General features: G+C 43.1%; 1 protein-coding gene across 4 annotated transcripts in view; it reads right to left on the bottom strand.

Moving 5' to 3' along the window:
- The window catches only part of KIF16B (kinesin family member 16B), a 315,626-nt gene extending 301,349 nt beyond the window's left edge, over window positions 1-14,277 (bottom strand). For 3 of the 4 annotated variants that reach the window (XM_032142462.1, XM_032142463.1, XM_058433013.1), the window contains exon 1: window positions 14,058-14,277. In XM_032142462.1, the coding sequence (XP_031998353.1) occupies window positions 14,058-14,104 (47 nt within the window). In that variant the 5' untranslated portion in view covers window positions 14,105-14,277. The remainder of the gene's footprint in view (window positions 1-14,057) is intronic. The other variant, XM_032142461.2, reaches the window with a different exon arrangement.
- Window positions 14,278-15,181: the final 904 nt, after the last annotated feature.

Here is a 15,181-nt window from a genome sequence, read left to right as displayed (position 1 = left end):
TCACTTGAGCCCAGCAGGCAGAGGCTACAGTGAGCTGTGATCATGCCACTATACTCCAGCCTGGGTGACAGAGCGAAAAAGACCTTGTCTCAAAAAAAAAAAAAAATGTTTTACATGATAATAAAATGAATTTTGTTATCTTGGACTGGATCCTGGACCAAATAAAAGACATTGTTGGGGCAATCTGAGAAATCTGAATAAAGTCTACAGATTAGTTAATAATGTTGTATCAGTATTACTTTCCTAGTTTTGATAATTATAAGATAGTTATAGAAGAAAATAACATTCACAGAAGTTAGGTAAAAGGTACATGGGAACTCTGTACTATTTTTGCAAATTCTTATAAATACTTCAAAATAAAAAGTTAAAAATATTTTTTAAAAAAAGAAAGAAAAGTGCCTTAATTGAATCACCACATGTGGGCACCAGCCAAGGACCACTGACACCTTCTCACCAGGGCCCATCTACTTGGTCAAATGAAAATACCAACTTTAGGGAAAAGGATGAGAACAGACCAGATATTTTTGTAAAGCCTTATCTGGCAAATTTCTTCAATGCTGAGCTAGTCTCCATCACCTAGAATCATTTTTTCTTGACAGTTCCCTGGGGAACTTTTAAGTCCTGCTCAGAGGAAGTTCACACAGTGACTTACCTGTGTCCCAGGTAGAATGCCTGTGATGGCTTAGACTCTGTCAGTAAGAATCAGCAGGTGCAATGAGGTGAGGCCACAGGCCCCTGGGGCAAAGGACACCAAGTTCTTGAGAGCAGGCATCCCATGGGGGGGTTCAGAATCCTATACTCTTAAAAGTTTAAAATCTTGGTCTGAGCAATGGCTCAAGCCTGTAATTCCAACACTTTGGGAGGCCAAGGCAGGCAGATCACCTGAGCTCAGGAATTCAAGACCAACCTAGGCAACATGGTGAAACCCTGTGTCTAAAAGAAATACAAAAATCACCCAGCTACTTGGGGAGCTGAGGCTGAGGTGGGAGGATCGCTTGGGCCTGGGAGGTCAACGCTGCAGTGAGCCATTTTCGTGCCACTGCACTCAAGCCTGGGTCACAAAGTGAGACATTATCTCAAAGAACAAAAGCTAACAAAAAAACTAGCTAACAAGAGAAAACAGAATTGGCAGTCACTCTGACGGCATGATGTCTCAGTGTTGTCTCGAATAACAAAATCAGATTTTACCAACCTCTTCTCTGGATAATAAATTCACTTCATCAGTGTTTTTTTCAAACTATGAATCATAAAATCATAAAATCATACTAAAGAGTAACAATCATCTTTAAAAAAAAAAAAAAATGTAGTAGAGAGGCCAGGTGCAGTGGCTCATGCCTGTAATCCCTGCACTTTGGGAGGCTGAGGTGGGTGGGTCACCTGAGGTCAGGAGTTCAAGATCAGCCTAGCCAACATGGTGAAACCCTGTCTCTACTAAAACTGCAAAAAAAAATTAGCTGGGCATGGTGGCAGGTATCTGTAATCCCAGCTACTCAAGAGGCTGAGGCATAAGAATCGCTTGAACCCAGGAGGTGGAGGTTACAGTGGGCAGAGATGGAGCCGCTGTACTCCAGCCTGGGCCACAGAGCAAGACGCCGTCTCAAAAAAAAAAGTAGTAGAGAGTAGAAAATATCAGCATGCATTGAGCAGATGAATGTCTTACTGTGGATCTTGTTTGAAGCACACAGTTCTATACAATTATCATCAGCCTTCCAAAACACAAGCGTCCTTCATTTCAAATAATATGACAAATCCTTTCTCACTAAGTCAGAGGGAAAAAAAATGTTTTAAATAGTTCTTATATTCACAATAACTTTTATTAGAAAATCTGAGGTGTGTTGCCATGAGGGGAAAATCCTTTTGCAAACTGAAGTCAAAAACTTTAAGTATCTCCCCCAAGATATTTATTAATTACAAACAGGAAAAAATAAAATAAAACATTACAGTGGAGAAACCCTGCAAGATACCACCTTAACCACGTAATCAAGGTCAACATCACCAATAATAAGACATATTGACACCACATACCCCAGTATCATATGAAGGACACAAAATCACTTTTGTGGTATTATTGCCAAAATTGCTTAACTTCAATTTATTTGTGATAAAACATCAGAGAAAGTCACATTGAGAACCATTCTAAGAAATAACTGGCCAGTACTCTTCAAAAATTAAGGTTATGAAAAACAAGGAAAGACTTACAAACTGTCACGTACCAGAGAAGCCTCAGGAGACATGCTACATTTAGATGCAATGTGGGATCCTGGATTGGATGCTGAACCAGAAGGAAGACATTAGTGGGAAAACCGGTGAAATCTAGATAAAGTTTAGTTAATTTCTTCGTTTTGATCATTGTACTGTGGTTACATAAGGCATAATATTACAGGAAGTTTGGTGAAGAGTTTATATATGGGAACTCTCTACTATTTTGCAACTTTACTATAAATCTACAATTATTTCAAAATAAAAAAATTTTTAAATACTTTTTCTGAAGAAAGAAACAAGAGTATTCTGCCCTATAAACTATGTATCATTTAAACACAGTATAGTGCTGTACCATATAGTGCTGTACCTCCAACTCTCTAACCTTACGGGATAAACAGAATGTGCATTGGGTGTGTAATCTTAAGTAATCTTAATCTTTATTGGGAGTGTAATATTAAGTAAATGTAATACCCGGGAAAGAGCTGAAGCTGTCCTTCTTTACCCAGGCTCTTGCTCTGCCCTCTGCCACCCCTCGCGTCTTCCTAAGGATTGTCAAGATGCTCTTTTCCTCCTCACGGGAAACAATGTGAGACATGCAACAAACGCCGCGACTACGGACCCCAATCCCTCACGAGCATCCACAGAAAGTGCGAGGCATGTGTGGAGAGTGAGTGAAGATACTTATAAATGCAACGAATACTTTCTGAGTGCTCATGTCTACCCAGCACAGTTCCAGGCCCCGGGGAAACAGCCATGAACAAGACCTACACGGTGATTGGCTCTCAGAGAGTTTAAGAGATAATAAGCAAACAAAAATATATTCACACATACACACACATACACATTCATAAAATGGGGAATGTTACCAAGCCAGAAAACCAGAGAAAGGTAATAAAGCCTTCTCTGAAGACGGGCATATGAGACAGAACCTGAGCCTTCTCTGAGACTCAGTTACCCATCTGTAAGACGGATCTAATGATGTTCACCCCTACAGAACTGTTGTGAAGAAGTGAATTAGATAATACAGCACAGGATTTAGCAGAATTCCTAGCAAGTGAATGACTGGCCAGAAATAGTAATGAGTGACCAAATTACTGATCAATGATTACACTGAAAGCGTTAACTTTCTCAATTTACTTTAAATTCTACATATCCCACTGAAATGTACTTAAAGTGTCTATGAATAAATGACTGATCACAGAAACAGCTATTTCCTCTCTCATGGACAGCAACAATGAAAAATGAATACATTTGGAAATGGACAGAGCAAAAAACACAAATGCTCCGCCAGGGATAATAGGAGTGACTGAAGGCAAGCTTCCTGGTCCCACTGGTGGTTACCTCCTTTGTGCTTGGATGAATGTGCGGGCTAAGTCCAAGCCAGTGCTGACCAACCTCCCTGTAAGGATTTTTTCCCGTCTTTTTATAACTTGAACTTGAGGAAAGGCAGTCAAAGCCAACAAAATAAACCTCTCAGTCCTCAGGAAGGGGCTAAAACACTATTACTTCTTTTCCCAGGCTAGAGATATAAGTATAATTAACATATTCTCTTACACAAAACAAGCTTCAGTAAGATGGCATCCCAATTCCAGAATCTGCAAAAACAGCCAAAGCTATCAAAATAACTTAGAAGAACAGTCAAGAAACAAGGAAGTATATGGCCGGGCGCGGTGGCTCAAGCCTGTAATCCCAGCACTTTGGGAGGCCGAGGCGGGTGGATCACGAGGTCAGGAGATCGAGACCATCCTGGCTAACATGGGGAAACCCCGTCTCTACTAAAAATACAAAAAAAAATTAGCCAGACGTGTTGGCGGGCGCCTGTAGTCCCAGCTACTCGGGAGGCTGAGGCAGGAGAATGGCGTGAACCCGGGAGGTGGAGCTTGCAGTGAGCTGAGATCACGCCACTGCACTCCAGCCTGGGGGACAGAGCAAGACTCCGTCTCAAAAAAAAAAAAAAAAAGAAACAAGGAAGTATCACATAAATCAACTTTACACCAAACTGATATATATCACACAACTGGACATTTCTAAACAACTTCTCTGTCTCTCTGACAGGCAAAAAGAAATACATACACACTCGATCTCTACCACTCCACTCTCTCCCACTCCACTCTCATGTTCACACACAGTTTCCATGTTTAAAATAAAGCAACAGAAGTTTAAAACCAAATTATGTTTAGTAAATAACCCAAGTCACTCAAGAGCACCTTTTAAACTACTAATACACCTTGTATAAGTGTATTTTGCACACAAAGATATTTTAAAATATTGTATAAGGAAAAATATCAGGCATTTGCATCATATTACTTATCAAGTTCACCTAAGAGAAAGAAAAAACTTTCATGCGCTCCCAACTCAAGGTGTCAGCAACAGCAGCAACTCTCCCCTCCCTTCTCTTTCCAGCCAGCAGCCCCTTCCCTCCCTCGCTCCTCCAGCCTTCTTTCACCAACCCCAAACTCCCTGTTTTCTTTTTCTCTTCTTCAAAACAAAAAGAGACAAACAAACAAAAAAATCTGTCTTCTGCTGAGCCTGGGTTTGTCATGTCCAGGTAAGGGCTGGGATCCAGGGATGCAGACCAGGCCATGCCTCAAACATGGAGTAAAAAGGTTTCAAAAGATTATAGGAGTCCTTGCGATAGTTTGCTGAGAATGATGGTTTCCAGCTTCATCCATGTCCCTACAAAGGACATGAACACATCCTTTTTTATGGCTGCATAGTATTCCATGGCGTATATGTGCCACATTTTCTTAATCCATTCTATCATTGTTGGACATTTGGCTTGGTTCCAAGTCTTTGCTATTGTGAATAGTGCCGCAATAAACATATATGTGCATCGCAAGGACAAAAAACCAAACACCGCATGTTCTCACTCATAGGTGGGAATTGAACAATAAGAACACTTGGACACAAGAAGGGAATATCACACACCGGGGCCTGTTGTGGGGTGGGGGGAGAGGAGAGGGATAGCATTAGGAGATATACCTAATGTTAAATGATGAGTTAATGGGTGCAGCACACCAACATGGCACATGTACACATATGTAACTAAACTGCACATTGTGCACATGTACCCTAAAACTTAAAAAAAAAAAAAACAAATAAAAAAAGATTACAGGAGTCAACCTCTGCATAGATGAATGGAAATGAGGCTCCCTCCTTCCTTTCATCTCTCCATTAACTGGAAGGGCAGCAACAGGCTACCTCCAATGCCCTCACAGCCCAATCACACTGCACAAGCCTCCCACAACCATGGCACTGCCTCCCACCCCTCCACAGACTTGAGCCCGACCACCTGACTGTGCAGCCTCCCACACTGGCGACCTTCCCTCCTCCCAAGCCTTGAGCCCCCTGGTTGGATGTGACATTCTACTCTCCTGCCTTCCTCCCTTCCTGTCTCCGCGCCCCTTCTCTCTCCAACTTGATCCTCCACTCCTACCTCCCGAAATCTGGCTGTCAGTAACCATAGTGAGTATAAAAGATAATAGTAACTATGATTTAGTGGACAGTTATTATATATTTATTTATTGCATCTGATCTCAACTACTTATACAGCATTATTTTACAGAAGTGGTTCTCAAATGCTGTGGCCTCAGGATGCTTTTATAGGCTTAAAAAATTACTGAGGAGGCCCAAGAGCTTTTATTAACATCAGTTATATCTACTGATAGTTACCATGTTAGAAATTAAAACTGAAAATTTTAAACAAAATGCACAGCCCACAGAGCCATGACATCATCACACATCATGTAGTTTCTAGAAAATTTGACTGTACCCTCACGAGAGAATGAAAAAATGGAACATAAAATCTTAGTAGTACTGTGAAAACAGTTCTGACTTTGTGAACCCCCTATAAAAGAGTCTCAATGATACCCAGTTGTCCCTGGACCACACTTGGAGAATCACTGTTTTACAAAACAGAACCTGAGCCTTAAAGAGGAAAATCAGCTTGCCCAGTCACTCGGCTAGCCCACTGAAGGGCTCCAGCCTGAACTCGGCTCATGCAGCACTGCTGTTACCCTTTCTCTTTCTCCTTTACTGTGCTCTTCCTGGGAGACAGAATTCACTTCCACCACAGCAACTATCACCTTCCAGTGACCCACCTGCAAATGCACATCCGCAGAGCTGATAACTCACCTGAGTTTCTACTGCCCCGAGTTCCCACCAGCACCCCGAAACAAATCAACAGACCCGTACGCCCTTCCACCCACCCCAACCCGCGTAGGGGCAGCATCACTGCCTTTGGGAAAGGTCATTCTTCCATTTAATAAGGCCCCAAGCCACTCAGAGTCATCTTTGACTCCCCACTTCTCTATGTCCTGCTGACTGGTCTTTAGAATGTCTCTTGCAACTGCAAAAAGCAGCATATAGAAGTGTGTACATTATGTTCCTACATGAACAGGAAAAAGACTAGGCGCAAACGCACCAAAAGTTTATGAGTAGTTAGCTCCAGATCGTGGGATTATGAGCAATTTGTGATTTTATTTCTTCGGTACATTTTTCTGCATAACACATGTTTCATAAGCATACATTATTTTCATCATCAGAAAATACAGTGATTGCTTCTTCAGGGCTTTGTCTGTAAGTTTTGTCCCTTGCCTCTTCCCTTTCCAATTACAACCAAGCCCAGAATCCCATCACCATGGGTCATATTTCAGTCCTCTTTACTGTCTTCCTGCACTGGTTGTCAGCACTCAGACAGACATCTTGAACCTCAGTCTTGCGTCACAGAGTGGTGGCAAGAAAGTCAGGGAGACAATGTATAAAAGGCACTTTGCACAGCCCTTGGCAAATGGTAAATAAAAGTTCACCATTACTGGTGCTAGTATTATTATTTCCCTACACTACTATTAGATGAAACTTCAGAAAACACTAACTGGCGAAAGACAGCCCTGTTTTAGAACCATCAGTAGCTCACAATGCCTAATAATATACCTGATATTTACAGAACCCTTACTTTTCGGCCCAGCACTGTACGAAATGCTACCTCATTAAATTACCATTCCAGCCCCACAAGGTGGGTCCTATGGAGATCTCCATTTTACAGATGAAGAAACTGAGGCACAGACATGTTCAATAAAGTACCAAGGCATGAAGCTAGAAAGTAAAAGAGCTGGAATTCAAGCCTTTATTCAGACTTGTTGCACAAGAGAATTTTCCAGGATGGTGGATATATTTATATCTACATTATTGAATATGTGTCTATTGAGCATTTGAAATGTGCCTAATGCAATTAACTAAAATCCTTATTTTATGTTATTTTATGTTAACTTAAATAGTCACATAGAGGGCCGATAGTTATCACACTGGCCAGCACAGGGATCTAGAGATCAAAAACTCAAATGCCCAGGCTTAACAAAGAAAAGTCCTCGCAACACCCTGTCTACCTGCCTTGCAACTAATTCTTACAAAATCTTCAATTTGTCTAAAATCATTAGTGAAATAAATGTGTTCCTACCTTCCAACCACCCCCTGCCCACCTCTCAACTAAGTCTTCTGTATAATGAAAGGACTTTAGGAAGTTAGAGTAGGGGAGACTTGGGTTCAAATCCAGCATCATAGTATCTAGCTATGCGACCTCGGGCGGTCTTATTTCTTATTTGTGAATAAGAGACCTCCTTATTTCAGTCTCTGAGCCCTTGTTCCTCATCTGTGGAATGGGCTGACAATGCCAACTTCCAAAGAGTATCAGCCAAGCACCTAACAGAAATTATCTATATGGTAGCTGGCAATATCCCTTCAGGACTCAACTCAAGCTCCACCCTCTTATCTAAAGAGATGGCTGAAGCCCTGGAGATCTCCTCCTCTAGCTTCTAGAATCCCTAGAGGTTCCATCTCAACCGTACACAGATTCTACTGTTATTTTTGCGTGTTGTGTATTCTCTGATCGGCATTTCCCTGGGGCCACGGGCTTCTGTCATCTGTAAGCCCAGAGGCAACGTCACTGCACAAAGGGCTCTGAAGGGAACCGAAGCAGCTGGCTCAACCCAGCATTATTATCTGAGGGGTCTCAGTCTCCCCTGGCTTTTAACGGTCAGTCAATTGGTGAGAGGAGGAAATGCAATTGCCAAGGTAAGGAAATAAGCATAGGGCTGGGTGCTCACGCCTGTAATCCCAGCACTTGGGGAGGCTGAGGGGGGCGGATCATGAGGTCAGGAGATCGAGACCATCCTGGCTAACACGGTGAAACCCCGTCTCTACTAAAAATACAAAAAAAATTAGCTGGGCGTGGTGGCGGGCGCCTGTGGTCCCAGCTACTCCTGAGGCTGAGGCAGGAAATGGCGTGAACCCGGGAGGCGGAGCTTGCAGTGAACCCAGATCGCGCCACTGCACTCCACGCTGGGCGACAGCGCGAGACTCCGTCTCAAAAAAAAAGAAATAAGCGTAGTACCTGGTACCTGGCAGTGCTTGACAGATACCTCCCGTCCTTAATACAAGACATGTTTGTCCTCATCATCACAGCCCTAAGAGACTAACCATGAAGTACTTTCCCTTTGACCTATCTTCTTTTTAAAAGAGGAAGACGTCAGTACACCCTAAAGATATCAAATCTAGGCAAAATGCCACTGGTGGTTTTTTTCTTCTTTTTCTCTCCTGAACTTGATAGACTTGATACTAGATTCTACCTGAGAGGCTAATCAGGAAGAAAGGCTAGGAACAGTCAGAAAAGAGAAAGAATGGGGTGGATTTGCCCTATCAGATAAGCAAGCACATTATACAACATAGCTATAAAGCTGGCACATCACCAGCACTCAGTAAATATTTTTTGGCATTTTTTAAATACTTGTTTTTGAATAAAGTTACAATTATTAAACTGTAAAAATAATAGTAATGAAAACAAACGCTCTTCATGGCGCCCTTGCTGAATACCAGGCTCTGTGTGGAGAGCTTTATCCACATGCATTATCTCACTTGAACCCACAAGTGTTTTTCACACCCAACTGCAACTCTTCCGTGGATCACACCTGTAACCCCAGCATTTTGGGAGGCAAAGGTGGGAGGATCACTTGAACCTAGGAGTTTGAGACCAGCCTGGGCGACATAGGGAGACCCCGTCTCTACAAATAATTTTAAAAATTAGCCAAGTGTGGTGGTGTGCACCAATAGTCCCAGCTACTCAGGAGCCTGAGGCAGGGGGATCACCTGAGCCCACCAGGAGGTTGAGGCTGCAGTGAGCCATGATTCTGTGCCACTGCACTCCAGCCTGGACAACAGGGTGAGACTCTGTCTCAAAAAAAAAAAAAAAAAAAAAAAAGGCGTAGCTGTGACTGTCTTAAGAAACTGACTTTGACTTTGGGCAAGTTAACTATGTGCTATGATCTGAATGTTTGTGTCCCTCTAAAATTCAAATATTGAAACCTGACTCCTCACTGAGATAGTATTAAGAGGTAGGGCCTTTGGGAGGTGATTAGGTCATGAGGTCCTTGTGAATGGGATTAGTACCCTTATAAAACAGGCCCAAGGGAGTCTGTCTGCTCCTTCTACCACTTGCGGACACAGCAAGAACCTACCATGTATGAGGACCTGGCTCTCACAAGACAGCCAGACAGCCTATCTACTGGCACCTTGATCTTGGATATCCCAAGCTTCAGAACTACGAGAAATAAATGCTTGTTGTTTATAAGTCACCCAGTTTATGGTATTTTGTTAGAGCAGTCCAAACACACTAAGAAACTATGTCTCCCAATCTGTCAAATGGCATAACAATAATAGTCTCTACCTGCCAAGATGGCTGCAAAGATTAAACTGGATTTTGTACCTGGAGCTAGGACCAGAGAGTCTGGCAGAGTCAAGTCTCAATAAAGGTGGCTACTATTTTGCCTATGCAACAGAATCACTTCCGCATTTGAAATGAGTATTACTGCCACATAATTGAAAGCCATAAGGCAATAAAAATAAACTCATCACATCTTGGCCTGAATCAAGCACTCATATTCCTTACAAGGCTGACTCATTACTGCAAAGGCCCCTAGTTTAGAAACTCAGTCAAACTCAATACTCCACCACCAGTAGTCCTTAACTTTCCAATAACTCTGGGACTTGTTTTTCTGTAGGTTGCTTTCCCTTTGCCTGAGGCTCCACTACTCTAAAAATAAACATTAAAAACATTGTTAACAATTTCCTTCAATCCTCCTCACAACCAACTGAAACTTCTCCAGTGCCAATGAATTTTGTGGGTGACTTTTTAAAATCACCTAAATAAGCACTGCTGGGTTAATAATTAATTCTAAGTATTAATTATAAAACTATGCATGAGAAAAGTAAAAACAAATAGTAAAAAAAAAATGCCTTTCATCTTTGCCTAATGGATTCATCATCAGTCCTCCTCTTTAGAGGTATCAGTGTTAGGTTTCTTATAAACCATTACATATAGATGAATCTGTGTGTGTGTGTGTGTGTGTGTGTGTACATTTGTTAGCACACACAAACACACAACTTTACTCCACTGTGGATATCTTGCTTTTCTCAATCCTCTACCTTGGAACTCTTTTAAGATTAACACCCTCTTTGTTTTTTAATTTTATTATTATTATACTTTAAGTTTTAGGGTACATATGCACAATGTGCAGGTTTGTTACATATGTATCCATGTGACATGTTGGTGTGCTGCACCCATTAACTCATCATTTAGCATTAGGTATATCTCCTGATGCTATCCCTCCCCCCTCCCCCCACCCCACAACAGTCCCTGGAGTGTGATGTTCCCCTTCCTGTGTCCATGGATTAACACCCTCTTTTTAAGACTTGCATAATAATCCACCAAATGATTTAGGCTATAACTTAACAAATTTCCCTATTTTGTATATTAAGGTCATTTATGATTTTTTGTTATGAATGATGATGCAAAAATCATCTTTACACATATCTGTGTAGGCAGAAATATAATCCATATAATAAAAATTAGAAATTAGAAAAACTAGAAATGAGATGGTCAAATCAAAAAGTTTATAGATTTCCAATTTTTTAAGGGAAGAATTTTCTGCTTAAGTATAAAGATTTCTAATCTTGACAGCTACTGTCAAATTTCCCAATATGAAAGTTTCAGATGTTTTGATCCTTTATGCTTCCATGGTCAATGCAGAGGTGTCTGTTTCATCACTCCTGTACCAGCAATTGGTGCTCAGTTAATATTTATCAATCTCACTGGTTTAAAAATGGCATTTTATCACTACTATAGTATGCACGTCTTTCCTTATAAATTAGGTCAAGTATATTCAGTTGCCAATTTATATATCTCTTTCTACTCACTGCCAACTTCTGAATCATTGACTCTCCTTAAAAGTACTGTTGGGAAGGTTATCAACTAGCCTTGTCTTCAAGACCAAGGACACCATCTTATTCTCATCATCCTGGCAATATTTGACACTAACCACCACCACCTCCTTCACGATGCTCTTCTCCCTTTCCTGCCATGACCATTTGCTGTGCTGGTTCTCCTCTACAGACTGCAAGCCAATCTTCTCCCTGAAATCCTAGAGAGGGGCATATCCCAATGTCCAATCCCTGCCTCCCTTTTCTTCTCACGTAACATCCTTAAATTGTGGTTTACGTGCAAAAGATTTCCAGATGTTGATCCTCAAATCACCTGAGACCTAAACCCGCGTTTTCAGCTTTCTGCTGAACACCTCTAGCAGAGGGATCGATGTCCTTCCCACACTTCAGATAATGAACAAGGTCAACATGTGTGAAACACTTGCTCTGTGATTGTACTTGACACTCACTACATCTCATGTAACTCTCCACATCCAAGAGAGAACACACCAACTTCATTGTCCACCTTCCTCAAACCTTGTTCACCTCCTTCAGCATCAAACCTCAGTTAATGACTCTATACTCTCATTCTTCCCCCTTCTTCCCATCCAGTGAGCTGCCAAATCCTGCCAATTCTGCCAGTGAATGGTCTTCCTGTAACTATCCTGCCTTCCAATTTCACCTCTGGCTCAGACTGCTAATCACCTGCCTCTTACCTCAGTCTTGACACCACCAGAGTTCTCTACTGAGAATATAAATAACATCACGCGAATCTGCCTCCTCAAAGCCCATGGCCTCTGGACTTATTTCCTGCCATCCCTCCATGTACCTGGGCTCCAGGCCTACACTGGCAAGGCACTGAACTCACAGTTCCTGTCCCAGCAGGCCCAATACTTCACAAGACTCATGCCAGTACATAATCCCTCTCTCACCATGGCTCACCAGGTCTCATTCCCCTTGTATCCCAGACTGCACCCAGAGGAATCCTATGTGTTTGGTAGGTGCTTAACAAATACTTTTTTTTTTTTTTTTTTTTGAGACGGAGTCTCGCTCTGTCACCGATGCTGGAGTGCAGTGGCGCGGTGTCGGCTCACTGCCAGCTCCACCTCCCAGGTTCACACCATTCTCCTGCCTCAACCTGGGACTACAGGCGTCCACCACCACGCCTGGCTAATTTTTTGTATTTTTAGTAGAGAAGGGGTTTCACCGTGTTAGCCAGGATGGTCTCGATCTCTTGACCTCGTGATCCGCCCGCTTGGCCTCCCAAAGTGCTGTGATTACAGGCATGAGCCACCGCGCCCAGCCTAACAAATACTTTCTAAAGTTACACAATACAATTTTCTGGCATGTGTTCACCTTTTTCCAAAAAAGAAAAAGAACTTCTATATACATGAAAATCCATAATAAAGAAAAATCGTTCTAAAGTTTATCTTCTATGATTGAATGTACACAGAAACATAAATATTCCCTTAGAGCAAAAAAGTCAAACTCTTACTCTAAACAGCTTTAGAAATAACTCAAAAGTCACAAAAAGCAGATTCTAAAAACATTGGGTTTTAATGATTACAAACCAAAATAATGATTCCCTACTTGCCAAGAGAAGAAACACATTCAGATGAGTCAAATAAGGTTCTGGAAATCTTTTGATTTTATGGCCTTCAGCTGCCCCAATCAGGCATCAGAACTACCAAACATTAACCTCCACAAGTTGATACGACAAAAGCAAAAAGGCCCTATGGTAAGTCAAATATCCACCAACTTGGTAGAGAAGTCAATAAAATCAAATGGCTCTGTGTGAACCTCGCCTATCACCTTGGAGGACACATCCCATTTCTACTTCATTCTTTAAAGTCAAACCAATTTAAAAAGTAACTTTTCCAAAGAAACTTTCTAAACTGATTAAAAAGAGGTCATTGAAAAGGGAGCACAGACTATTTTTCAGTGAATGAAGAGAAGGATTCTGAAAAGCATTACTTTGTAGAAATATATAACAAGATTAAATTTTGTGTTAACACTCTTCCTCTCTCTTAATATCAGAGTATTTCACACACGTGTAAAGCGTCCTTGATTTTTTTCTAGGAGTCAGGACTTTGTCAAAGTTTTCCCATCCACTCTCTAACATGAAGTTAGGAACTGCTAAGTTATCGATTAGACATTCAGGGAATCAAAATCATCTCTAACTGAAAGATTAAAAAGTAGCATGGTTAATTATTAAGAGAACTTCTGAGTTGGTAGAAATGAGGGGTTCGCCTGACAGTTCGTGGTGCCCCCCTCAGCACTCTCACCTTCCCCCGAACTATTTTACATCTTCATGGTAACTTTCCCTTGATGCTTTTTAAAAGGGCGAACAAGAACATCTCAAGTTACTAGGATGGAGAGAGTTAATAGAATCTTCTCCTTTACCACCAGGGTCCTCTCCAGGGCAATGTGAACGGGACAGCAGTGCACGAAGTCCTCCAGGCCCCTAGAGGCCACAGCCTGGGCCCGGTGGGCCAGGGACCAGCCGGTGACACTTTTAAGTCCAGGCTGGCTTTGGGGGAGCTGGAAACAGGCTTCCTCTGGGTGGGCGCGCGACGAGGGGGCGGGGCGCGGGCGGCCCCACTCACCTGCGATTCATGGGCCGGACCCTCACGGCCACCTTGACCGATGCCATCGCTCATCCCGACCCAGCCCGCGCGGGGTCCCACCAGCCCAGAACTCGGCGGTCGCCGGCGACGCTGGCAACTCAGCTCGCGGCTCCCGCCCACTTCCCTCTCGCCCCCGCCCCTCTGCTCCCGGCCGGACCTGGAGTTCCGCGGCGGCCCCACCTGCCGGGCCACTGAGCATGCCCAGAGCGGCTCCGGCCCGCGTGATCCATGCGCCGCGGTTTGGCGGCGGCCGGGCGGCGCAGAGGGGCGGGGCCGCGGGGCCTGGGAGCCGCCTCCGGGATCTGCAAGTCTGGAAAGGCCACGTTGTGGACCTTGGCGCAGAGGTTATGGGGGGCGACCCGGAGCGGATGGTTTCAGGAAAACTAGAACCCACCCTCATGGCCTGAAAAACTGGAGAGAAGAGGATCGCAGCAATTTAAAGCCATCGGCAAGGATCAGAGTCCTGGGGTCAGGTGACCAAAGCCAGTTTTTCAGCCCTTAACAAGGACCTGGCTTCACCCAGCCAAGCATGAGTTAACACATCCATTTTTCACACGAACAAACTGAGACGCGGAGATGATCACAGCTTGTTGGTGGCGAACTCCGCTAGGGCCTTCTCTGCTACCCTAAGGAGGTCCGAGCGTATGTTTTGGACCCCTTAACTCGGGATACCGGTAAACGAAAATTAATAGGGTGTTGGATGTTTTAAATGTGTGCGGGAATGTCATTATATTGGCTAGAATCAAACTTTATTTGGACTTGTTTTGCACTTTTGTACACTTTAGTAATTTTTAGTTTTAATCATAACGGCGAGCACAACTGGTATCTTTTTTTTTTTTTTTTTTTTTTTGAGACAGGGCACCCAGGCTGGAGTGTAATGCTGCGATCTCGGCTCACTGCAACGTCTGCCTCCCGGGTTCAAGCGATTCTCCTGCCTCAGCCTCCCGAGTAGCTGAGGGCGTGCCACCACGCCCGGCTGATTTTTGTATTTTTAGTAGAGACGGGGGTTTCACCATGTTGGCCAGGTTGGTCTCGAACTCCTGACCTCAAATGATCCGCCCGCCTCGGCCTCCCAGAGTGCTGGGATTACAGGCGTGAGCCAT

The sequence above is a fragment of the Hylobates moloch genome, unplaced genomic scaffold (genome assembly GCF_009828535.3).
Source record: "Hylobates moloch isolate HMO894 unplaced genomic scaffold, HMol_V3 SCAFFOLD_21, whole genome shotgun sequence".
NCBI classification, from domain to species: domain Eukaryota; kingdom Metazoa; phylum Chordata; class Mammalia; order Primates; family Hylobatidae; genus Hylobates; species Hylobates moloch.
This window is presented reverse-complemented; position numbering and strand designations above follow the sequence as displayed.